The sequence below is a fragment of the Oncorhynchus tshawytscha genome, linkage group LG22 (assembly GCF_018296145.1).
Source record: "Oncorhynchus tshawytscha isolate Ot180627B linkage group LG22, Otsh_v2.0, whole genome shotgun sequence".
Lineage (NCBI taxonomy): Eukaryota > Metazoa > Chordata > Actinopteri > Salmoniformes > Salmonidae > Oncorhynchus > Oncorhynchus tshawytscha.
Window position 1 is genome coordinate 12,670,991 of NC_056450.1, and position 24,978 is coordinate 12,695,968.

Genomic DNA, 24,978 nt, shown 5'->3' on the forward strand with positions numbered 1-24,978 from the left:
CCGGACAGGGCCAAACAGGAAGGATATAACCCAGACAGGAGGGGGGGGGGTGCCAACCCAGACAGGATGCCCACATCAGTGAATCAACCCACTCAGGTGACGCACCCCCTCCAGGGACGGCATGAGAGAGCCCCAGTAAGCCAGTGACTCAGCCCCTGTAATAGGGTTAGAGGCAGAGAATCCCAGTGGAAAGAGGGGAACCGGCCAGGCAGAGACAGCAAGGGCGGTTCGTTGCTCCAGAGCCTTTCCGTTCACCCTCCCACTCCTGGGCCAGACTACACTCAATCATATGACCCACTGAAGAGATGAGTCTTCAGTAGAGACTTAAAGGTTGAGACTGAGTTTGCGTCTCTGACATGGGTAGGCAGACCGTTCCATAAAAATGGAGCTCAATAGGAGAAAGCCCTGCCTCCAGCTGTTTGCTTAGAAATTCTAGGGACAATTAGGAGGCCTGCGTCTTGTGACCGTAGCGTACGTGTAGGTATGTACGGCAGGACCAAATCAGAGAGATAGGTAGGAGCAAGCCCATGTAATGCTTTGTAGGTTAGCAGTAAAACCTTGAAATCAGCCCTTGCTTTGACAGGAAGCCAGTGTAGAGAGGCTAGCACTGGAGTAATATGATCAAATTTTTGGGTTCTAGTCAGGATTCTAGCAGCCGTATTTAGCACTAACTGAAGTTTATTTAGTGCTTTATCCGGGTAGCCGGAAAGTAGAGCATTGCAGTAGTCTAACCTAGAAGTGACAAAAGCATGGATTAATTTTTCTGCATCATTTTTGGACAGAAAGTTTCTGATTTTTGCAATGTTACGTAGATGGAAAAAAGCTGTCCTTGATATGTTCTTCAAAAGAGAGATCAGGGTCCAGAGTAACGCCGAGGTCCTTCACAGTTTTATTTGAGACGACTGTACAACCATTAAGATTAATTGTCAGATTCAACAGAAGATCTCTTTGTTTCTTGGGACCTAGAACAAGCATCTCTGTTTTGTCCGAGTTTAAAAGTAGAAAGTTTGCAGCCATCCACTTCCTTATGTCTGAAACACAGGCTTCTAGCGAGGGCAATTTTGGGGCTTCACCATGTTTCATTGAAATGTACAGCTGTGTGTCATCCGCATAGCAGTGAAAGTTAACATTATGTTTTCGAATAACATCCCCAAGAGGTAAAATATATAGTGAAAACAATAGTGGTCCTAAAACGGAACCTTGAGGAACACCGAAATTTACAGTTGATTTGTCAGAGGACAAACCATTCACAGAGACAAACTGATATCTTTCCGACAGATAAGATCTAAACCAGGCCAGAACTTGTCCGTGTAGACCAATTTGGGTTTCCAATCTCTCCAAAAGAATGTGGTGATCGATGGTATCAAAAGCAGCACTAAGGTCTAGGAGCACAAGGACAGATGCAGAGCCTCGGTCCGATGCCATTAAAATGTCATTTACCACCTTCACAAGTGCCGTCTCAGTGCTATGATGGGGTCTAAAACCAGACTGAAGCATTTCGTATACATTGTTTGTCTTCAGGAAGGCAGTGAGTTGTTGCGCAACAGCCTTTTCTAAAATTTTTGAGAGGAATGGAAGATTCGATATAGGCCGATAGTTTTTTATATTTTCTGGGTCAAGGTTTGGCTTTTTCAAGAGAGGCTTTATTACTGCCACTTTTAGTGAGTTTGGTACACATCCGGTGGATAGAGAGCCGTTTATTATGTTCAACATAGGAGGGCCAAGCACAGGAAGCAGCTCTTTCAGTAGTTTAGTTGGAATAGGGTCCAGTATGCAGCTTGAAGGTTTAGAGGCCATGATTATTTTCATCATTGTGTCAAGAGATATAGTACTAAAACACTTGAGTGTCTCTCTTGATCCTAGGTCCTGGCAAAGTTGTGCAGACTCAGGACAACTGAGCTTTGAAGGAATACGCAGATTTAAAGAGGAGTCCGTAATTTGCTTTCTAATAATCATAATCTTTTCCTCAAAGAAGTTCATGAATTTATCACTGCTAAAGTGAAAGTCATCCTCTCTTGGGGAATGCTGCTTTTTAGTTAGCTTCTGCGACAGTATCAAAAATACATTTTGTATTGTTCTTTCGAGCAGCAGTAAGGGCTCTTCGGTACTGCACAGTACTGTCTTTCCAAGCTAGTCAGAAGACTTCCAGTTTGGTGTGGCGCCATTTCCGTTCCAATTTTCTGGAAGCTTGCTTCAGAGCTCGGGTATTTTCTGTGTACCAGGGAGCTAGTTTCTTATGAGAAATGTTTTTAGTTTTTAGGGGTGCAACTGCATCTAGGCTATAGCGCAAGGTTAAATTGAGTTCCTCAGTTAGGTGGTTAACTGATTTTTGTCCTCTGGCGTCCTTGGGTAGACAGAAGGAATCTGGAAGGACATCAAGGAATCTTTGTGTTGTCTGTGAATTTATAGCACGACTTTTGATGATCCTTGGTTGGGGTCTGAGCAGATTATTTGTTGCAATTGCAAACGTAATAAAATGGTGGTCCGATAGTCCAGGATTATGAGGAAAAACATTAAGATCCACAACATTTATTCCATGGGACAAAACTAGGTCCAGTGTATGTCTGTGACAGTGAGTGGGTCCAGAGACATGTTGGGCAAAACCCACTGAGTCGATGATGGCTCCGAAAGCCTTTTGGAGTGGGTCTGTGGACTTTTCCATGTGAATATTAAAGTCACCAAAGATTAGAATATTATCCGCTATGACTACAAGGTCCGATAGGAATTCAGGGAACTCAGTGAGGAACGCTGTATATGGCCAAGGAGGCCTGTAAACAGTAGCTATAAAAAGTGATTGAGTAGGCTGCATAGATTTCATGACTAGAAGCTCAAAAGACGAAAACGTCATTTTTTTTGTTGTAAATTGACATTTGCTATCGTAAATGTTAGCAACACCTCTGCCTTTGCGGGATGCACGGGGGATATGGTCACTAGTGTAGCCAGGAGGTGAGGCCTCATTTAACACAGTAAATTCATCAGGCTTAAGCCATGTTTCAGTCAGGCCAGTCACATCAAGATTATGATCAGTGATTAGTTCATTGACTATAATTGCCTTTGAAGTAAGGGATCTAACATTAAGTAGCCCTATTTTGAGATGTGAGGTATCATGATCTCTTTCAATAATGACAGGAATGGAGGTGGTCTTTATCCTAGTGAGATTGCTATGGCGAACACCGCCATGTTTAGTTTTGCCCAACCTAGGTCGAGGCACAGACACGGTCTTAATGGTGATAGCTGAGCTGACTACACTGACTGTGCTAGTGGCAGACTCCACTATGCTGGCAGGCTGGCTAACAGCCTGCTGCTTGGCCTGCACCCTATTTCATTGTGGAGCTAGAGCTTTTACTACATACAGTTGAAGTCAGAAGTTTACATACACCTTAGCCAAATACATTTCAACTCAGTTTTTCACAATTCCTGACATTTAATCCAAGTAAAAAATTCCCTGTCTTAGGTAAGTTAGGATCACCACTTTATTTTAAGAATGTGGAAAAAAAAGTACGTTCATCTCTAGGAGACAGAACGCGTCTCCTTCCTGAGCGGTATGACAGCTGCATGGTCCCATGGTGTTTATACTTGCGTACTATTGTTTGTGCAGATGAACGTGGTACCTTCAGGCATTTGGAAATTGTTCCCAAAGATGAACCAGACTTGTGGAGGTCAACAATTTTTTTTCTGAGGTCTTGGCTGATATCTTTTGATTTTTCCCATGATGTCAAGCAAAGAAGCACTGAGTTTGAAGGTAGACCTTGAAATACATGCACAGGTACACCTCCAATTGACTCAAATGATGTCAATTAGCCTATCAGAAGCTTCTAGAGCCATGGCATCATTTTCTGGAATTTTCCAAGCTGTTTAAAGGCACAGACAAGTTAGTGTATGTAAACTTCTGACCTACTGAAATTGTGATACAGCGAATTATAAGTGAAATAATCTGTCTGTAAACAATTGTTGGAAAAATGTCTTGTCATTCACAATGTAGATGTCCTAACCGACTTGCCAAAACCATAGTTTGTTAATTAATAAGACATTTGTGGAGTGGTTGAAAAACGAGTTTTAATGACTTAAGTGTATGTAAACTTCTGACTTCAACTGTAACATTGTATGTCTTCCATTTGGGCTATGAGAGGAGAGAGGTTATCTCCAATAGCTTTATTACTTTTACCTTACCCGTAAATGTTACTTGCTCAATGTGTGGAAGCTATTTCGGCACATTAAAATAACCTATTCATAGCTTGGTTTCTCAGTAACCCCCCTTGGTGTAAGCTGTGCTCGATACTGACATGGGGTCCTGCAGGATATGAGGACACAATTCACATCCCTGTGTGCATGATGAAAATGGTGTCCACCCCTCTCCTGTTCATGCCTAGCTGGATCTGCATCACGACTCTGCTCCAGAAAAGGGTCTGTTTTACTCACTTTATGTTTGTTGTGGTGTCTTTTTCCAGGTACCACACGGCAGCCCAGAGAGGGGGAGGTTCCTGGGGTTGACTATAACTTCATCAGTGTGGGGGAGTTCCGCGTGCTGGAGGAGAGTGGCCTGCTGCTTGAGAGTGGAACCTATGACGGTAGGCATGGTTTTTTGGGGGAGGTGGTCTATGGCAGTAGTTCCCGAAGTGTTTTACTCAGGCCCCCCTTCCAGCATCGTGGGGCGCGGGACGGTCCCCGTCTATTTCTATGGGCACATTTCTATTTTTCTATGGGCACTTCTACACATTTTGTTATGGGGTGCAGATAAACATTTTAAAGTTTTAAGTCCCCCCACACACACACACACACACACACACACACACACACACACACACACACACTGTCGACCTCTCACCCCACAGTTTGGGAACAACTGGTCTAGGGGAGGGTGGAGGGGAGCAGGGGAGATGGAGAGGGAGTGGACCCTACACAGTAATAACAATTTCCTAAGGATGCATCTGCATCACAAAATGAATCCCCATGAATTATGCATTGTTTGTATAGTATCTGCTGAGCTGTCACCACCATCCAGGTCATCAGATAAACTCAATATAAAGATAGCATTCATACCATTGTAAATGTGGAATGAAGTGGCTAGCTTTTTCAAGAGCAGAATAGCGTTGTCCCACTTGTGATTCAAAGTAGGTTGATGATTTCTAAGAAACCAGCGGTCAGCATTGTGACACAGAACCCTGGGGGTATGTACCCTCATAGCCAGTTGTATCCAGACTGCACCAGTACGCAGGATAAATTATACATCCACACAGGGAGGGCTATATAGTCGGCTGATCTTGATATGGCTGCTTCAGTCAGGATGCTAGTTATTAACCTCTCTAGGGTACGTGGGACTCTAACATCCCACCTGACCAACATCCAGTGAAAGTGCAGGGTGCCAAATTCAAACAACAGAAATCTCATAATTAAGATTCCTCAAACATACATGTATTTTACACCATTTTAAAGATAAACGTGTTGTTAATCCCACCACAGTGTCCGATTTCAAAAAGGCTTCACGACAAAAGCATACCATGTGATTATGTTAGGTCAGTACCTAGTCACAAAAAAACACAGCCATTTTTCCAGCCAAAGAGAGGAGTCACAAAAAGCAGAAATAGAGATAAAATGAATCACTGACCTTTGATGATCGTCATCAGATGGCACTCATAGGACTTCACGTTACACAATACATGTATGTTTTGTTTGATAAAGTTCATATTTATATCCAGAAATCTCTGTTTACATTGGCGCGTTATGTTTTGCCTCCAAAACATCCGGTGACAGTGCAGAGAGCTACATCAGTTTACAGAAATACTCATCATAAATGTTGATGAAAATACAACTGTTATGCATGGTATTAAAGATATACTTCTCTTTAATGCAACTGCTGTGTCAGTTTTCAAAAAAGCTTTATGGAAAAAGCACACCATGGAAATAACCTGAGTACAGTGCTCAGAGACCAAAACAAGCAATACAGATACCCGCATAATGGAGTCAACAAAAGTCAGAAATAGCATTATAAATATTCACTTACCTTTGATGATCTTCATCAGAATGCACTCCCAGGAATCCCAGTTCCACAATAAATGTTAGATTCGATAAAGTCTATCGTTTATGTCCAAATACCTCCTTTTTGTTTGCGCGTTTAGTACAGCAATCCAAATGTGCAGGCACTAGGTCCAGACAAAGTCAAAAAAGATATATTGCAGTTCGTATAAATATGTCAAACGATGTATATAATCAATCTTTAGGATGTTTTTATCATAAATCTTCAATAATGTTTCAACCGGAGAATTCCTTTGTCTTTAGAAATGGAAGCGAACGGAACTAACTCTCACGGTCGCGCGCCTGACTGAGCACATGGGCTTCTGGCAGACCCATGACTCAATCAGCTCTCATTCTCTCCCACTTCACAGTAGAAGCCTGAAACAAGGTTCTAAAGACTGTTGACATCTAGTGGAAGCCTTAGGAAGTGCAATATTATCCCACAGACACTGTATATTGGATAGGACTTGAAAGACTTGAAAACCTACAAACCTCAGATCTTTTCTCTGGTTTTTGCCTGCCATATGAGTTCTGTTATACTCACAGACATCATTCAAACAGTTTTAGAAACGCCAGAGTGTTTTCTATCCAAATCTACTAATAATATGCATATCCTAGAATCTGGGCCTGAGTAGCAGGCAGTTTACTCTGGGCACGCTTTTCATCCAGATGTGAAAATACTGCCCCCTACCCCAAAGAAGTTAATGTAGGGCCTTTTGACCTCTGAGGAATCCCCTCTGGACAACTGAGAGACACACACACACACACACACACGTACATTCTCTCTCTCTTTCTCTCAGCTCATAACAATGAGTTTTTGTTCACAGGGGGGAATGTGTGACTTTAGTCTGATCTCCGTTTGAGTCAATCTGTGACTTACAGCCTGGTTTATTACCGGCAGCTCCATTACTTTAGTCTGATCTCCCTTTGAGTCAATCTGTGATATATATATATATATATATCACAGATTGACTCAAAGGGAGATCAGACTAAAGTAATGGAGCTGCCGGTCTATATATATATATATATATATATATGATGGGCCATTACTCCGCCCAGCAGTGCGCTCATCTGGCCCACTCTTCAGGCAGCCTTCACCTCCTCCAGCACCGCTGCCCGCTGTCTTCCAAGCCTGTTGCTCATTCATGTTCTCTCTATTTAATCCCCTGGTTCTGTTCACTAGTGGACTATGCTCTGCTCCTCTTTTGAAATACCATAGCCTCTATACCCTCTCTCCCTACCACCTGGGCTCTCCCTGTTGCTCTGGCAACACCGGGTTCTCTCTTTGCCTCTCGTTCAGGTGGTGCTCAACTGCAGGGTAGCTGACTCAAACTCAGGGAGGAAAGTGCCAACAAAGGTTAGCACTGTATTATTTCTCGGGAGGCACAGAGAGGCTGATAGGCCGTGAGTAGTACTCTTTGCCCTTGAGAGTTGTGCCTCGACTCCAGATCGGGGAGGTGAGTCTACACTCCGCAATTCTTAACTTCGCTTTCTCCTCTCTCTAGCGCTCAATATGGACGCCAGCCAAGGCAACATGAACGATGGATTATAGAAAGACAGAGATAATTGGAGAGAAAGAAAGCAACTCTGCTCTGATAGGTATTTCAAGCGCTCCCGTAAAGCAGAGTTACTGAAGATAAGACCAGCCAGGGCTATGGGCCAGGAGGGAAGGAAAGGGTCAAGGTGCTGCAGTGGCGAGACACACACAGGCAGGGGTGAGTCTTAGGGAGGAGGATTGGGAAACGCTCCAATGCTAAGGAATGTCAGAGTTGCGGAATACACAATCAACTTGGTGGACTTTCGGTTGTTTCATTGTGGCTCTAAAAAGACAAACGCATTGTCCAAAAGAGTACAGAGGACAGAATACAGATGTTCTGTTCTAGATGGTGGCAGTGCATTCGCTAAAGTGGGGACTTGGGGAAGAACTGATCAGAGGCAGCAGCTCTGGTCCTTCAGCACAGGCACCTGTAGTGTCTCTACTAGACGTCTCTACTAGAGTACAGGGTGCAGCTGTAGTCTAGCAGAGGCGTCCATTCACACGGTCTCGCCCTCACAGCAGAGGAATGTGGAGGTGACATGGGTGGCTGTGGAGACAGTCAGCTTTGCCTGCACTGTGACAGCGGAAGGGAGCCTGTCTAAACTCTGGAGCACAAGATGGGCTCTGCCTGGCTGCCTCAGACACTCTGCCGTCGAGTCTGCGAAGTCGATCCTCCATGATTAAAGAGTGTCTGTGTGCACGGCCTTGGCTGGCTAGTTAAGAGGCAGAGAGAGGGGGAGAGGTTAGAGAGAGTGGCAGGGTAAGCAACAGTGATAGAGAAAGAAAGAGAGGGGAGGGATAAATAGAGGGGGGGAGGGCGAGTGGTAGAGCAGAGAGAGAAGGGATAAGACTCTTGAGGCAGCATTCCAAACCTCCACACGGGGGGTGTTTCCCCAGTTCCCGCATCCCTAACACACTCAACCCTTCCCATCGCAAAGCTGTAAGCGGTGTGCGCATAATCTCGGTCTCCTGGTGTGCTACCGCTATGCTTTCACCACAGACACAGATGGAGAACGGGAGCGCTTTTTAGCGCACGAGGCCACGGGGGAGGAACAGTGAAACTGAGAGGACAGGCGTGAGAGCGCCGACCTTACTGGCGCTTCCTATCCCTGTTTTGGAGGCTGCCGCCTGTACTCTGTACTCCCGTCCTACAGAGGTTCTCACGGGTTGAGAACCTGGCAGCTGCTGCCTTCTCTATCCAGATGGCATGACTTCTCCACACTACAATACAGTACCGCTGAGTACCATGGCCCAGGCCCTGCTGCATATTTCAGCCCTGGATCCGCCTGGGACTGGACCCACACAGCCTGGTCATGGATAAGGAACGCAAGGGAAGGTTGAAAGGTCATGTCTCCCACCAGTTGTACAGAGTAGCGCTTTACCAGCTGCATAGTGTATGTGAAAGCTGGCCTGACTGAACTGGAATTAACATGTCGTCTCTGTCGGCCTGGGGCTGTCGAGTAGTGTTGATGAGGTTGGTTGTACACGTTCTATGGCTGAAATGTAAAATAGTCGTCGAACAGCCTGAAAGTATCCTGTCCTGTTCGTTTGTTGCCGTCATTATGCTCACGGGTCCGTCTTGCTACGATCTCATGTTCACACAGCTAGAGACTGTGGGTTTCTAGCCGTCCGCACCCTCTGCCTAATACCTACCTTAGTTAACACGCACACACACCCGTCTCCTGGCACATCCCACGTATTCCCTTCAGATGAATGGTGATACTGTTACAAATCTCTATTCCCCCTTCCTCGCTCCCTATTCCCCCTTCCTCCCTTCCTATCCCCTCTTCCTATCCCCTCCCTCTGTCCCCCAATCCTCTCTTCCTATTCCCCTTCCTCCCTTCCTATCCCCTCTTCCTATCCCCTCCCTCTGTCCCCCAATCCTCTCTTCCTGTTCCCTTCCTCCCTTCCTATCCCCTCTTCCTATCCCCTCCCTCTGTCCCCCAATCCTCTCTTCCTGTTCCCCCTTCCTCCCTTCCTATCCCCTCCCTCTGTCCCCCAATCCTCTCTTCCTGTTCTCCCTTCCTATCCCCTCTTCCTATCCCCTCCCTCTGTCCCCCAATCCTCTCTTCCTATTCCCCCTTCCTCCCTTCCTATCCCCTCTTCCTATCCCCTCCCTCTGTCCCCCAATCCTCTCTTCCTGTTCCCCCTTCCTCCCTTCCTATCCCCTCTTCCTATCCCCTCCCTCTGTCCCCCAATCCTCTCTTCCTGTTCCCCCTTCCTCCCTTCCTATCCCCTCTTCCTATCCCCTCCCTCTGTCCCCCAATCCTCTCTTCCTGTTCCCCCTTCCTCCCTTCCTATCCCCTCTTCCTATCCCCTCCCTCTGTCCCCCAATCCTCTCTTCCTGTTCCCCTTCCTCTCTTCCTATCCCCTCTTCCTATCCCCTCTTCCTATCCCCTCCCTCTGTCCCCCCAATCCTCTCTTCCTGTTCCCCCTTCCTCCCTTCCTATCTGTGTTCACTAATGCACATTAATCAGAGACTAGGAGAGCGGTGTTTATGAGCTATTAATCACGCACCACTGGGCCTGAGAGATGGAGGGAGGCAGGGGGAGAGGGAGGCAGGGGGAGAGGGAGGCAGGGGGAGAGGGAGGCAGGGGGAGAGGGAGTGGTGGGGAGGGAGATGGAGAGAGCGAGTGGGCGAGCGCATATTGGAAGTAGGAGGAGAGAGAGGGAGATGACTGGGCTGTGTGGTGACAGGTCTGGATTAAAGAAAGCCTCCTATCTTTCATCTTCATCGTGCTCACCGTGCTGAGGCATAATGAAGCTGTCTTTTGACAAATGCAAATTGATCGGCTGCATGTCGGCAGTGGGAGATGGGGGAGATGGGGGAGAGAGGGAGAATGGATCAGGATGGATCGGTTGGGTGTCTGTTTAAGGAAAAGGTGTGTTGATCCCTTTGTTTCTCAGCGTCGTGCCGTTGGGTTTGGTGTGTCATCCGATAGCTAATAAACCTGTAGCCAGCAGGGGCTCAGACTAGGGGCTGTTGGATGTATCTCCAGGGTCACGGAACAGTGCAGAGAAGAGAGATACAGGGAGAGAAGGTGTGAGTCACACAGACGGTAAGACGACTCCTGCCTCCCTTCTCAGAGCCTCTACTCCCTGTCACAGACGGACCGATTGAGACCGGCAAATAGTCAAGTTGTGTATTGTATTACTCGACAGCGGCTGTGCCATTTACTCTACACAAAATGACTTGATTGAGATATTAAACTTACTGCATTATGTACAGCAAAAGAACATAGGGTTGTATGGAGTTGAGAGGGTAGCTTAATGAGTTTTAATTCACAAACCCCCTCTAGTCTTTCTCTCCCATTCTTTAAATAAGCTAATACAGGGTGTAATTAATTCAAATGAGGCTTTCCAATTATGAATAAATTAAAGAGCGAGCCAAGGGTCTCTGTCTAAAAACAATGTGGATGTTTTGGTTTTGACATCCAACCCCATGCTAATGGTGCCGTGTTCCCAATGAATGTTAGCCATGTCTGTTAATAACTTAATAATGATCATGATTTAGCATATTTACCTCTTTCATTTGGCTATGGAGGTCTGGTCTAGGGATGTTTCGCAACAAAATACTACAGTATAGTCATTAAACACTGAGCGTGCTCCTACTCTTAGATATTTGGGTATGTTAAATTCCCATGAGATGAGCCGAACCCTCAGTGCTGCAGGCTGACTAAAATGTCTCGTCGGCTCAGCTGATCGACCGCTGGAGCTTTGAGATGTTTCTCCACATGTGATAACTCTCTATGGTACGTTCAGCTGTAATCCAACACTCCCAGATAGCCTGGGAAACTCCAGTGCTTTTAAACTACAGGATTTAGTGTTGCCGTCTACTCTACTGTCAACGGCACTGGAGGACTGGCTTCCTAGGGAGCTGAGGGAACAGCAAAATGAATCAATATTTTTATAGCTTCCTGACTTGCTCCCCCCCCTCATTCCTCTCCTTCTTTATATTATTCTGTCTGGTTAGCTGGAAGTAGAGAGTTGGAAGAAGTGAGGAAATTGGGTCAATTTCCCCACAGTAGAGTTTTCCTCTCCTCGCAGAGGGGATTCATGCTGTTTTGGCCCCGGGCGCCACAGCACACGACACAGGACAATAAAACACAGCTAATAGCGCCAAGAAGCTCCTCGCTCGGGTCTGTCCTGGATAAAGGCTACTGCCACGGGGCTCTGGGGAGCCCACTCCAGCCCAGCACTGCAGTAAATATGACGAGAGATAGGGAAGGATAGAACGGGACAGAAAGAGAGGGAGCGAGCCTACGCTCTTGTCAGGCACGGCATAATGTTCCGTGGGGAATCCATTCCCTTCCGAGTATAAACTGTGTGTGTGTGGCTGCACCTGACATATTTTTAGTTGAATTGTCTTGTTGTTGTCAAATCAATACAATCAAAACAATCTTTTTTTTTTTCCTCCAGCGAAGTATCATCTAACCTCGTCTACCAGGAAGCTACCACAGGCGGTTTCTGTTGACGCTGCTGTGTGTGTGTGTTCTCTACCAGGCAACTACTACGGGACGCCCAAGCCCCCAGCGGAGCCCAGCCCGGTGCACCCTGACCTGGTGGATCAGGTGCTGTTTGATGAGGAGTTTGACACCGAGGTCCAGAGGAAGCGCACCACCTCCGTCAGCAAGATGGACAGGAAGGACAGCGCAGCCCCCGAGGAGGAGGACGAGGAGGAGAGAGAGCGGTCTCCAATGGTCAACGGGCTCACAGGTGAGATGCCCACGCTGTCCTGCGACAACATGTTCCCATCCTCTCAACTGCCTCAAGCTGACCGTCCACAGCATTGTTGTTGTATTAAACACGGCTAATAAACAATTCAACCAATGGCAACACCACAGGGAGCCATGTTTGCTTGTACATTCAGTCTCTTTCACTGTGTCGGAGATCGATTTGTTCTTCAACAATAGCTGACCGCGCTGCCCAAAATGAGAGAAAGAGGGATGAGAGAGAGCTTCTTTCCCCGTCACACTCATTCCCTCCACACTCATTCCCTCCACACTCATTCCCTCCACACTCATTCCCTCCACACTCATTCCCTCCACACTCATTCCCTCCACACTCTTTCCCTCCACACTCTTTCCCTCCACACTCTTTCCCTCCACACTCTTTCCCTCCACACTCTTTCCCTCCACACTCTTTCCCTCCACACTCATTCCCTCCACCCTTCACACTCATTCCCTCCATACTCTTTCCCTCCACACTCTTTCCCTCCACCCTTCACACTCATTCCCTCCACACTCTTTCCCTCCACCCTTCACACTCATTCCCTCCACACTCATTCCCTCCACACTCATTCCCTCCACACTCTTTCCCTCCACCCTTCACACTCATTCCCTCCACACTCATTCCCTCCACACTCATTCCCTCCACACTCATTCCCTCCACACTCATTCCCTCCACACTCTTTCCCTCCACCCTCCACACTCATTCCCTCCACACTCATTCCCTCCACACTCATTCCCTCCACACTCTTTCCCTCCACCCTTCACACTCATTCCCTCCACACTCATTCCCTCCAAACTCTTTCCCTCCACCCTTCACACTCATTTCAACTGTTCTGCCTTATTATTATACGACCATGCTGGTCATTTATGAACATTTGAACATCTTGGCCATGTTCTGTTATAATCTCCACCCGGCACAGCCAGAAGAGGACTGGCCACCCCACATAGCCTGGTTCCTCTCTAGGTTTCTTCCTAGGTTTTGGCCTTTCTAGGGAGTTTTTCCTAGCTACCGTGCTTCTACACCTGCATTGCTTGCTGTTTGGGGTTTTAGGGCTGGGTTTCTGTACAGCACTTTGAGATATCAGCTGGTGTACGAAGGGCTATATAAATACATTTGATTTGATTTTGATGATTCCCTCCACACTCATTCCCTCCACACTCATTCCCTCTTTCCCCCAAAGAGGACACCCCAGGATGATCTGTTCTTTACAGAAGGACACTTTTAAATCCGAACGCTACAAAGTGAAGTAGTCGTATGCTTCTCCATCTAGCTAGATCAATAATGTAGAAATCCCTGGTTAAGGGATACATGTTGTTCTTGTTGTGTTTCCCTCAAAGATCCGTATCCTCTCACATGTACCGTAAACAAATTCAGAAACAAAGTGCCAAAGGTTGTTATTCACAAAGGGTTGAGAATAGACAGCATTTATCAAACTGGTAGTGATGGGGCAGGGGGGGGTTGATGCAGTTAGACATCGCAATGTTGTTTTTGTATCTAAAATATAATATTAAAATAAAAAGAGTAATAGAGAGGAGAAAAGAGTAATAATATGAATGTGTTTTTTGTTAAAAAAACTGCAGTACTGATTCAGAATTGCAATACATATAGAATCACAATGCATATTATATCGGCACCTATGTACCGTGATCATTTTCATAACGTGATGTTCCTGGCAATTCCCAGCCCTACAAACTAGTCACATTTTAGTTTTTCAAGTTCAGCCATCACAAACCATTCGGGGTGTACCATTCCAGAGAAATGCACCACTCTCATCCGATGAAAGAAATGGAAGGTATAATGGATGAGTAGTGAGTGGACACAATATGACCAGTTCCATCTCTCCCTTTTCTCTGTCCCTGGAGCAGCATCTGCCTGTGTTCCCATTTGCCCTCCAGGCTCCCCCGGTAGTGTCTCTCCTCTGGGCTTGGAGAACTTCCAGCTGGCGTGTTCCTCTCTGCTCCCACAGCACAGCTGTCCCCTGTTTGGTTTGGAACACCCTGCCTAGCTTCTGACCATAGCCCCGTGTCCTCTTTCTGGCTCACCCTGGCCCCGTCTGAAGGGCACTCCCCCACCCCAAGTCTGAATGGTGCCAATGACCGAGAGAGAGAGGACAATGTAGCCCTCCCGTCCGTTAGACAGTCAGTCTGTTTGGTGCCATGGGCCCCTTAGGGTCTTGCCTGCAGCTGGGCACCAAGGCCGTCCTCTCTCTGCCTGATTTAAAATGTCTCAGTTGTGATCAGGCATATTAGAGGGGCCTTGGGCAGGCCCTGAGGGCAGGAAGGCTAAACACAGTTCTGAGTAGAGTTAAGTCGCCGAGGCATGGGCCCTTATTCATAAAGTGTCTCGGTGTAGGTGTTGCTGGTCTAGGATCAGGTTCCCGCTGTCCATATAATCTTATTCATTACAATCTCAAAGACAAACTGATCCTATATCAGCGCTTCTACTCTGAGACTGTTTCTGAATGCATGAAAATAAGAATTAAATATATGCCATTTAAGCTGACCTTTTTTCCCCAAAGTGATTTAATCTGGCATGCATACGTTTTTGGTATGGGTGGCCCCAGAAGGAATCGAACCCACGACCTTGTGCCAAGGGACTGAAGCATAGGTCTAAGAACAGTTAGACAGGCCAGGGACTCCGCAGAACGAAAGCCACATGAGTGTGGCGTGCAGGACAGAGCTGTTCCAATGCACACCATCTCTCTGGCCTTGGGCACACACAACAATGGGTCAATGCGTGGGATGAAGAGAACACTTCAGTGTCTTTCCACTGTGGGGTATTTTCTTCATGAAAAAGAGACAGCTCTAACTTTACCTATGTAGTGCATCATACCCACGTCACCGATCTATCCCTGGTGCTTCAGCCTCTTGATTGAATGGATGCCTTTTCCACAATGGCTTTGTTTTCCCATCGAAGTAGCAGGGAGAAGGATGTACAGTCGGTGGTTTACATTCACCTTAGCCAAATACATTTCAACTCAGTTTTTCACGATTCCTGACATTTAATCCTAGTACAAATTCCCTGTTTTAGGTCAGTTAGGATCACCACTTTACTTTAAGAATGTGAAATGTCAGAATAATAGTAGAGATAATTATTTATTTCAGCTTTTATTTCTTTCATCACATTCCCAGTAGGTCAGAAGATTACACACACTCAATTAGTATTTGGTAGCATTGCCTCTAAATTGTTTGACTTGGGTCAAACGTTTCGGGTAGCATTCCACAAGCTTCCCACAATAAGTTGGGTGAATTTTGGCCCATTCCTCCTGACAGAGCTGGTGTAACTGAGCCAGGTTTATAGGCCTCCTTGCTCGCACACGCTTTTTCAGTTCTGCCCACAAATTCTATATAGGATTTAGGTCAGGGCTTTGTGATGGCCACTCCAATACCTTGACTGTGTTGTCCTTAAGCCATTTTGCCACAACTTTGGAAGTATGCTTGGGGTCATTGTCCATTTGGAAGACCCATTTGCGACCAAGTTTTAAATTCCTGACTGATGTCTTGAGATGTTGCTTCAATATATCCACACAATTTTCCAGCCTCATGATGCCATCTATTTTGTAAAGTGCACCAGTCCCTCCTGCAGCAAAGCACCCCCACAACATGATGCTGCCACCCCTGTGCTTCACGGTTGGGATGGCGTTCTTCGGCTTGCAAGCCTCCCCATTTATCAAACAGTTCTATTTTTGTTTCATCAGACTAGAGGACATTTCTCCCAAAAGTATGATCTTTGTCCCCATGTGCAGTTGCAAACCGTAGTCTGGCTTTTTTATGGTGGTTTTGAAGCAGTGGCTTCTTCCTTGCTGAGCGGCCTTTCAGGTTATGTCGATATAGGACTTGTTTTACTGTGGATATAGATACTTTTGTACCTGTTTCCTCCAGCATCTTCACAAGGTCCTTTGCTGTTGTTCTGGGATTGATTTGCACTTTTCGCACCAAAGTACGTTAATCTCTAGGAGACAGAACCTGTCTCCTTCCTGAGCGGTATGACAGCTGCGTGGTCCCATGGTGTTTATACTTGCGTACTATTGTTTGTACAGATGAACGTGGTACCTTCAGGAGTTTGGAAATTGTTCCCAAGGATGAACCAGACTTATGGAGGTCTACAATTTGTTTTCTGAGGTCTTGGCTGATTTCTTTTGATTTTCCCATGATGTCAAGCAAGGAGGCACTGAATTTGTGGAATAATCTGTCTGTAAACAATTGTTGGACAAATTACTTGTCATGCACAAAGTAGATGTCCTAACCGACTTGCCAAAACTATAGTTTGTTAACAAGAAATGTGTAGAAGTGTTTTAATGACTCCAACCTAAGTGTATGTAAACTTCCGACTTCTACTGTAGATGTAGGTAATTCAATCATTTAGCCAAAGGGTCCGAAGACATATTGTACAAGCATCAAACAATACTATTAGGTCTTGAAGCCAGGCTTGTAGACGGAGTCGTTCAGGCTGTTTAGATAAAGCCTTTGGACTGTTCAATGACTGACGACGTTCACATCGAGACGACACACTCATCACTTCAGGGTCTGCACGCACACACGCCAGGAAGCTTCTTCTTCCTCACGTTTCTGCAGGAGGGTGATAGATATTATGTGCATTCTATTGTTGACGTTACAAAGGAGCCCTCCATTGCCTCCATGCCTCCAGCATGAAGAGCTCCTTCTCTTTATATGTAAATATGTTGGGCACTGCACTACTGGCAGTAGCTCCTTGCGTTCATCTTTTTACGTGCTGTTTTCTGCCTCCATTCAGATCAGGAAAAACAGGTCTGAGCACTGAATACATTAACGAGTTAGGTCAGAGGCATGCAAATATAAACCTGGAGATAAGAGCACACACACACACACACACAGGGCTGGGCTGTGTGATGCTAATAAGGTCTGGGCTCTGAGCTCTGTGCTGGGTAGGGCTGAAGCGTAGTTTAGGTCAGCTCTACCCCTTGCTGCCCGCTAGCCGCTCGCACTCCAGAACATCACTGCTGACATGCAAATCGTGTGGCACACTTGCTGCGCTTCCGTCTCGCTCGCTCTTTCTCTCTCGCTCGCCCACCTTTTCTCTGCCTCTCTCTCTTTGTATCTCTCTACCCTCCCTTTCTCTCTCTACCCCCTCTTTCTCTCTCTCTACCCTCTTTCTCTCTCTCTACCCTCTCTTTCGCTCTCTCTACCCTCTTTCTCTCTCTCTACCCTCTCTCTCTCTCTACCCTCTCTTTCTCTCTCTCTACCCTCTCTTTCTCTCTCCCCTCTCCCCTCTCCCCTCTCCCTCCCTCTCCTCTCCTCTCCCCCTCCCTCTCCCCTCCCTGTCCTCTCTCTCCCTCCCCTCTGTGCTGTGTGTAACAGTCTAGAGCCCACAGTCTGTCCAGGGCAGCAGCACGGCAGTAGCAGGAGCAAGGAGAAATGCAGGGAGCTCACAGGGTTCCTCATGCTGCCTCCACACGCTCACCACCCTTCTCTCTCCCATTTTCCCTGCCCCTGTCCCTCTCTCCCTCTGTGGCCACCCACGCAGAGCACAAGGACAAGGCTGGGCAGGAGTGGAGGAAGACGGTACCCAGCTATAACCAGTCCAGTAGTGGGGCTATGGACTTCAGGACTTGGAACACCTTACCACACGACGAGAGCCAGGAGCCCCTGCCCAAGACCTGGGAGATGGCCTACACAGAGACGGGCATGGTCTACTTCATAGAGTAAGTACTGGTCTTCTGGTTCTCGACTCCAGTACAGTGCCAGGGTGGTGTTGGTGATGCTAGTAGTAGAGAGAGGTAGTTTTCAAAGAGGGATGGTGATTTGTTTGTACAGAGAATAGTTTCGGTGTTACACTTGTCGATCCGGAGTCCTACTTGTTTTTCTGCGGCTCACAGTACAGCGATTTGAAAGTGAACAATAGTATTATTGTAATTATGGCATAGGATTTGTGAAATTATTAATTATATTAACCTATCTGGTGTCTAGAGTACAGGTGTATTGTTTTCCTGTGTTTGATGTCGTGGTGCTGGGCTTGGGCTGAAAGCGTTGGCCCTCTCCCCCTCCCTTCGTTGTTTACCAGTCTGTTCTGTTTGTGTGGCTCACACAGCATACAGAAGTCAGAGCCAGGTGCTGTAGCCGGCCTAAAATCAATAGCTCATTCTCTCTGAGCAAGAGAAACAGGAGAAACAATTGGACAAATGGAACGCTCCCAAAGGCCTGCTCTCTCTCCTCTCTGCCTTCTGCAAGATGTCTGCATCTGCTCTCTGCTCTAACTCTCTCTCTCTCTCCCTCTCTCCCTGTCTCTTCCCCCCTCTCTTCCTCCTTCCCTCCTGCAATTTCTCCCTCTGAGGGCCTGTCTGCCTCTGCTCTGCTCTGAATACTTCTCTCCTTCTCCCTCAGACGACCGGTCTCCCTCTTTTCTGTGCTGGCTACCTTTCTGTCATCCCTCCCTCCATTTCTCCCTCAAAGAGCCTCTTGATTCCAAAATAACGACATACAGTTGAAGTCTGAAGTTTACATACACTTATGTTGGCGTCATTAAAACTCATTTTTCAACCACTCCACAAATGTCTTGTTAACAAACTATAGTTTTTGGCAAGTCGGTTAGGACATCTACTTTGTGCATGACACAAGTAATTTTTCCCAACAACTGTTTAAAGACAGATTATTTCATTTCTAATTCACTGAATCACAATTCCAGTGTGTCAGAAGTTTACATACACTAAGTTGACTGTGCCTTTAAACAGCTTGGAAAATTCCAGAAAATGGCATGGCTTTAGAAGCTTCTGATAGGCTAATTGACTTAATTTGAGTCAATTGGAAGTGTACCTGTGGATGTATTTCAAGGCCTACCTTCAAACTCAGTGCCTTTTTGCTTGACACCATGGGAGAATCAAAAGAAATCAGCCAAGACCTCAGAAAACAAATTGTAGACCTCCACAAGTTTGATTCATCCTTGGGAACAATTTCCAAATGCCTGAAGGTACCACGTTCATCTGTACCAACAATAGTACGCAAGTATAAACACCATGGGACCACGCAGCTGTCATACCGCTCAGGAAGGAGACACGTTCTGTCTCCTAGAGATGAACGTACTTTGGTGCGAAAAGTGCAAATCAATCCCAGAACAACAGCAAAGGACCTTGTGAAGATGCTGGAGGAAACGGGTGCAAAAGTATCTATATCCACAGTAAAACGAGTCCCATATCAACATAACCTGAAAGGCCGCTCAGCAAGGAAGAAGCCACTGCTCCAAAACCGCCATTAAAAAAAGCCAGACTACGGTTTGCAACTGCACATGGGGAGAAAGATCGTACTTTTGGGAGAAATGTCCTCTGGTCTGATGAAACAAAAATAGAACTGTTTGGCCGTAATGACCATCGTTATATTTGGAGGAAAAATGGGGAGGCTTGCAAGCCGAAGAACACCATCCCAACCGTGAAGCATGGGGGTGGCAGCATCATGTTGTGGGGTTGCTTTGCTGCAGGAGGGCCTGGTGCACTTCACAAAATAGATGGCATCATGAGGCTGGAAAATTATGTGGATAAATTGAAGCAACATCTCAAGACATCAGTCAGGAAGTTAAAGCTTGGTCGCAAATGGGTTTTCCAAATGGACAATGACCCCAAGCATACTTCCAAAGTTGTGGCAAAATGGCTTAAGGACAACAAAGTCAAGGTATTGGAGTGGCCATCACAAAGCCCTGACCTCAATCCTATATAAAATTTGTGAAGAACTGAAAAAGCATGTGAAAAAGCATGTGCGAGCAAGGAGGCCAACAAACCTGACTCAGTTACACCAGCTCTGTCAGGAGGAATGGGCCAAAATTCACCCAACTTATTGTGGGAAGCTTGTGTAAGGCTACCTGAAATGTTTGACCCAAGTTAAACAATTTAGATGCAAAGCTGCCAAATACTAATTGAGTGTATGTAAACTTCTGACCCACTGGGAATGTGATGAAAGAAATAAATGCTGAAATAAATCATTCTCTCTACTTTTATTCTGGCATTTCATATTCTTAAAATAAGAATATTTTAAGATCCTAACTGACCTAAAACAGGGAATATTTACTTGGATTAAATGTCAGGAATTGTGAAAAACTGAGTTGAAATGTATTTGGCTAAGGTGTATGTAAACTTCTGACTTCAACTGTCAGGTTGTGATTTTAAAGGGGCTTTTAGTTTGATTTGTTTGTTTGGGGTTTGGCAGAATGGTGAGGGAGGACGAGGGTCCAGTGGTTTGGTGAATATCTATACTTAATATTAATATTGCCATTGAGAAAATTCAAAACAAGACGAGACATGACCTTTTTCAAGGTCAGTCTCACAAAAAGATACATTCTTGCGTTCTAACTACCCGCTAAACAAAGTGCTCTGAACAAATTAAGGGAATTGTTCACAAACATTGGCACATCCTAAAATCAAATCAAATCAAATCAAATTTTATTTGTCACATACACATGGTTAGCAGATGTTAATGCGAGTGTAGCGAAATGCTTGTGCTTCTAGTTCCGACAATGCAGTAATAACGAGCAAGTAATCTAACTAACAATTCCAAAAAAACTACTGTCATACACAGTGTAAGGGGATAAAGAATATGTACATAAGGATATATGAATGAGTGATGGTACAGAGCAGCATAGGCAAGATACAGTAGATGATATCGAGTACAGTATATACATATGAGATAAGTATGTAAACCAAGTGGCATAGTTAAAGTGGCTAGTGATACATGTATTACATAAGGATGCAGTCGATGTAGAGTAGAGTACAGTATCAACGTATGCATGAGATGAACAATGTAGGGTAAGTGACATTATATAAGGTAGCATTGTTTAAAGTGGCTAGTGATATATTTACAACATTTCCCATCAATTCCCGTGATTAAAGTGGCTGGAGTAGAGTCAGTGTCATTGACAGTGTGTTGGCAGTAGCCACTCAATGTTAGTGGTGGCTGTTTAACAGTCTGATGGCCTTGAGATAGAAGCTGTTTTTCAGTCTCTCGGTCCCAGCTTTGATGCACCTGTACTGACCTCGCCTTCTGGATGGCAGCGGGGTGAACAGGCAGTGGCTCGGGTGGTTGATGTCCTTGATGATCTTTATGGCCTTCCTGTAGCATCGGGTGGTGTAGGTGTCCTGGAGGGCAGGTAGTTTGCCCCCGGTGATGCGTTGTGCAGACCTCACTACCCTCTGGAGAGCCTTACGGTTGAGGGCGGTGCAGTTGCCATACCAGGCGGTGATACAGCCCGCCAGGATGCTCTCGATTGTGCATCTGTAGAAGTTTGTGAGTGCTTTTGGTGACAAATTTCTTCAGCCTCCTGAGGTTGAAGAGGCGCTGCTGTGCCTTCCTCACGATGCTGTCTGTGTGAGTGGACCAATTCAGTTTGTCTGTGATGTGTATGCCGAGGAACTTAAAACTTGCTACCCTCTCCACTACTGTTCCATCGATGTGGATGGGGGTGTTCCCTCTGCTGTTTCCTGAAGTCACAATCATCTCCTTAGTTTTGTTGACGTTGAGTGTGAGGTTATTTTCCTGACACCACACTCCGAGGGGCCCTCACCTCCTCCCTGTAGGTCGTCTCGTCGTTGTTGGTAATCAAGCCTACCACTGTTGTGCAAACTTGATGATTGAGTTGGAGGCGTGCATGGCCACGCAGTCGTGGGTGAACAGGGAGTACAGGAGAGGGCTCAAACGCACCCTTGTGGGGCCCCAGTGTTGAGGATCAGCGGGGAGGAGATGTTGTTGCCTACCCTCACCACCTGGGGGCGGCCCGTCAGGAAGTCCAGTACCCAGTTGCACAGGGCGGGGTCGAGACCCAGGGTCTAAATTTACGAGCTTGGAGGGTACTATGGTGTTGAATGCCGAGCTGTAGTCGATGAACAAAGGTATTCCTCTTGTCCAGATGGGTTAGGGCAGTGTGCAGTGTGGTTGAGATTGCATCGTCTGTGGACCTATTTGGGCGGTAAGCAAATTGGAGTGGGTCAAGGGTGTCAGGTAGGGTGGAGGTGATATGGTCCTTGACTAGTCTCTCAAAGCACTTCATGATGACGGATGTGAGTGCTACGGGGCGGTAGTCGTTTAGCTCAGTTACCTTAGCTTTCTTGGGAACAGGAACAATGGTGGCCCTCTTGAAGCATGTGGGAACAGCAGACTGGTATAGGGATTGATTGAATATGTCCGTAAACACACCGGCCAGCTGGTCTGCGCATGCTCTGAGGCGCGGCTGGGGATGCCGTCTGGGCCTGCAGAGGGTTAACACGTTTAAATGTCTTACTCACTTCGGCTGCAGTGAAGGAGAGACCGCATGTTTCCGTTGCAGGCCGTGTCAGTGGCACTGTATTGTCCTCAAAGCGGGCAAAAAGTTATTTAGTCTGCCTGGGAGCAAGACATCCTGGTCCGTGACTGGGCTGGGTTTCTTCCTGTAGTCCGTGATTGACTGTAGACCCTGCCACATACCTCTTGTGTCTGAGCCGTTGAATTGAGATTCTACTTTGTCTCTGTACTGGCGCTTAGCTTGTTTGATAGCCTTGCGGAGGAATAGCTGCACTGTTTGTATTCAGTCATGTTACCAGACACCTTGCCCTGATTAAAAGCAGTGGTTCGTGCCTTCAGTTTCACACGAATGCTGCCATCAATCCACGGTTTCTGGTTAGGGAATGTTTTAATCGTTGCTATGGGAACGACATCTTCAACGCACGTTCTAATGAACTCGCACACCGTATCAGCATATTCGTCAATGTTGTTGTCTGACGCAATACGAAACATCTCCCAGTCCACGTGATGGAAGCAGTCTTGGAGTGTGGAGTCAGCTTGGTCGGACCAGCGTTGGACAGACCTCAGCGTGGGAGCTTCTTGTTTTAGTTTCTGTCTGTAGGCAGGGATCAACAAAATGGAGTCGTGGTCAGCTTTTCCGAAAGGGGGGGGGGGCAGGGCCTTATATGCGTCGCGGAAGTTAGAGTAACAATGATCCAGGGTCTTTCCACCCCTGGTTGCGCAATCGATATGCTGATAAAATTTAGGGAGTCTTGTTTTCAGATTAGCCTTGTTAAAATCCCCAGCTACAATGAATGCAGCCTCCGGATAAATCGTTTCCAGTTTGCAGAGAGTTAAATAAAGTTCGTTCAGAGCCATCGATGTGTCTGCTTGGGGGGGGATATATACGGCTGTGATTATAATCGAAGAGAATTCTCTTGGTAGATAATGCGGTCTACATTTGATTGTGAGGAATTCTAAATCAGGTGAACAGAAGGATTTGAGTTCCTGTATGTTTCTTTCATCACACCATGTCACGTTAGTCATAAGGCATACGCCCCCCGCCCCTCTTCTTACCAGAAAGATGTTTGTTTCTGTCGGCGCGATGCGTGGAGAAACCCGTTGGCTGCACCGCTCGGATTGCGTCTCTCCAGTTAGCCATGTTTCCGTGAAGCAAAGAACGTTACAGTCTCTGATGTCCCTCTGGAATGCTACCCTTGCTCGGATTTCATCAACCTTGTTGTCAAGAGACTGGACATTGGCAAGAAGAATGCTGGGGAGTGGTGCACGATGTGCCCGTCTGACCAGAAGACCGCTTCGTTTCCCTCTTTTTCTGAGTCGTTTTTTTTTTTTTTTTTTTTTGGTCGCTGCATGTGATCCACTCGGTTACACTGGTTGTAAGGCAGAACACAGGATCCGCATCGCGTAAAAACATATTCTTGGTCGTACTGATGGTGAGTTGACGCTGATCTTATATTCAGTAGTTCTTCTCGGCTGTATGTAAAGAAACCTAAGATGACCTGGGGTACTAGTGTAAGAAATAACACGTAAAGGCGGCCATCTCTGTCGGCGCCGGAAGTCCGATGATAGTCTCGGTAATGTGTTTTCGGACCTTCCCCTGGTCGTATTCTCGCGGGGCAGAAATCTCAGAGACCAATTGGTAAACTCTGATTTACCACCCCAAGATATTCCTGAACAACGTCTATTTAATTTCCATTTCTACTGGATGGAAATTACAAATGTAATGGCTGTGCTCAATGCAATGGCACTTATAAATGTAGATCCTTCAAACACCCACAAACAGGGAAATCGATCCCAATTAAAGGTGTTATTACGTGCTCCACTAAGGCAGTTATTTATCTTATAACTTGTCCTTGTGGTAAAAAGTATGTAGGTAAAACAAAGCGCAAATTTAAAGTACGTATCTCAGAGCATCGTAGCACCATTAGGTGTAAAAACTTTACTTATCCAGTTGCGGCCCACTTCTTGGAGGCAGGCCACTCGATTTCGTCTCTGCGTTATATTGGCATCGAACATGTCACCCTCCCTAGGAGAGAGGGTAACCTTGATAATTTATTGTTAAAACGAGAGGCTGCCTGGATCTTTAATTTAAAGACCCTTGCTCCCTTCGGTCTCAACGTAGACTTTGATCTGAAGCCATTCTTGTGATTATTGTGACTTTGCCATTGTAATTGTTTGTAAGCTTGTGTAGTCAAATTAATCTATGATCGTATGCTATCCATTTGTTGTTTGTATGCTGTTCTTTGTATGACATTTTAATATTTGATTATTAACCAATGATATTAGGCCACTCTTGGCCATGATTACAGACACCTGTGTCTTTTGACACTATATAAACAAGTCAGCCCGCAGTGTTTGTGATTATACCCTGATGAAGACAGCTTGGCTGTCGAAACGTTGGTAATTACATTTTTGCATCTGAGCTCCTAGAGTGTGCGGCTCTCTTTGATTTTCAAGTTTCTATTC

At 46.1% G+C, this 24,978-nt stretch overlaps 1 protein-coding gene across 1 annotated transcript in view; it reads left to right on the forward strand.

The window, feature by feature from the left end:
* LOC112221820 (membrane-associated guanylate kinase, WW and PDZ domain-containing protein 3) overlaps positions 1 to 24,978 on the forward strand; it is a 212,027-nt gene that overhangs the window by 159,592 nt on the left and 27,457 nt on the right. The window contains exons 4-6 of the mRNA XM_024384174.2: positions 4,449 to 4,568; positions 12,053 to 12,265; positions 17,783 to 17,960. Coding sequence (XP_024239942.1) covers positions 4,449 to 4,568; positions 12,053 to 12,265; positions 17,783 to 17,960 — 511 coding nt within the window. The remainder of the gene's footprint in view (positions 1 to 4,448; positions 4,569 to 12,052; positions 12,266 to 17,782; positions 17,961 to 24,978) is intronic.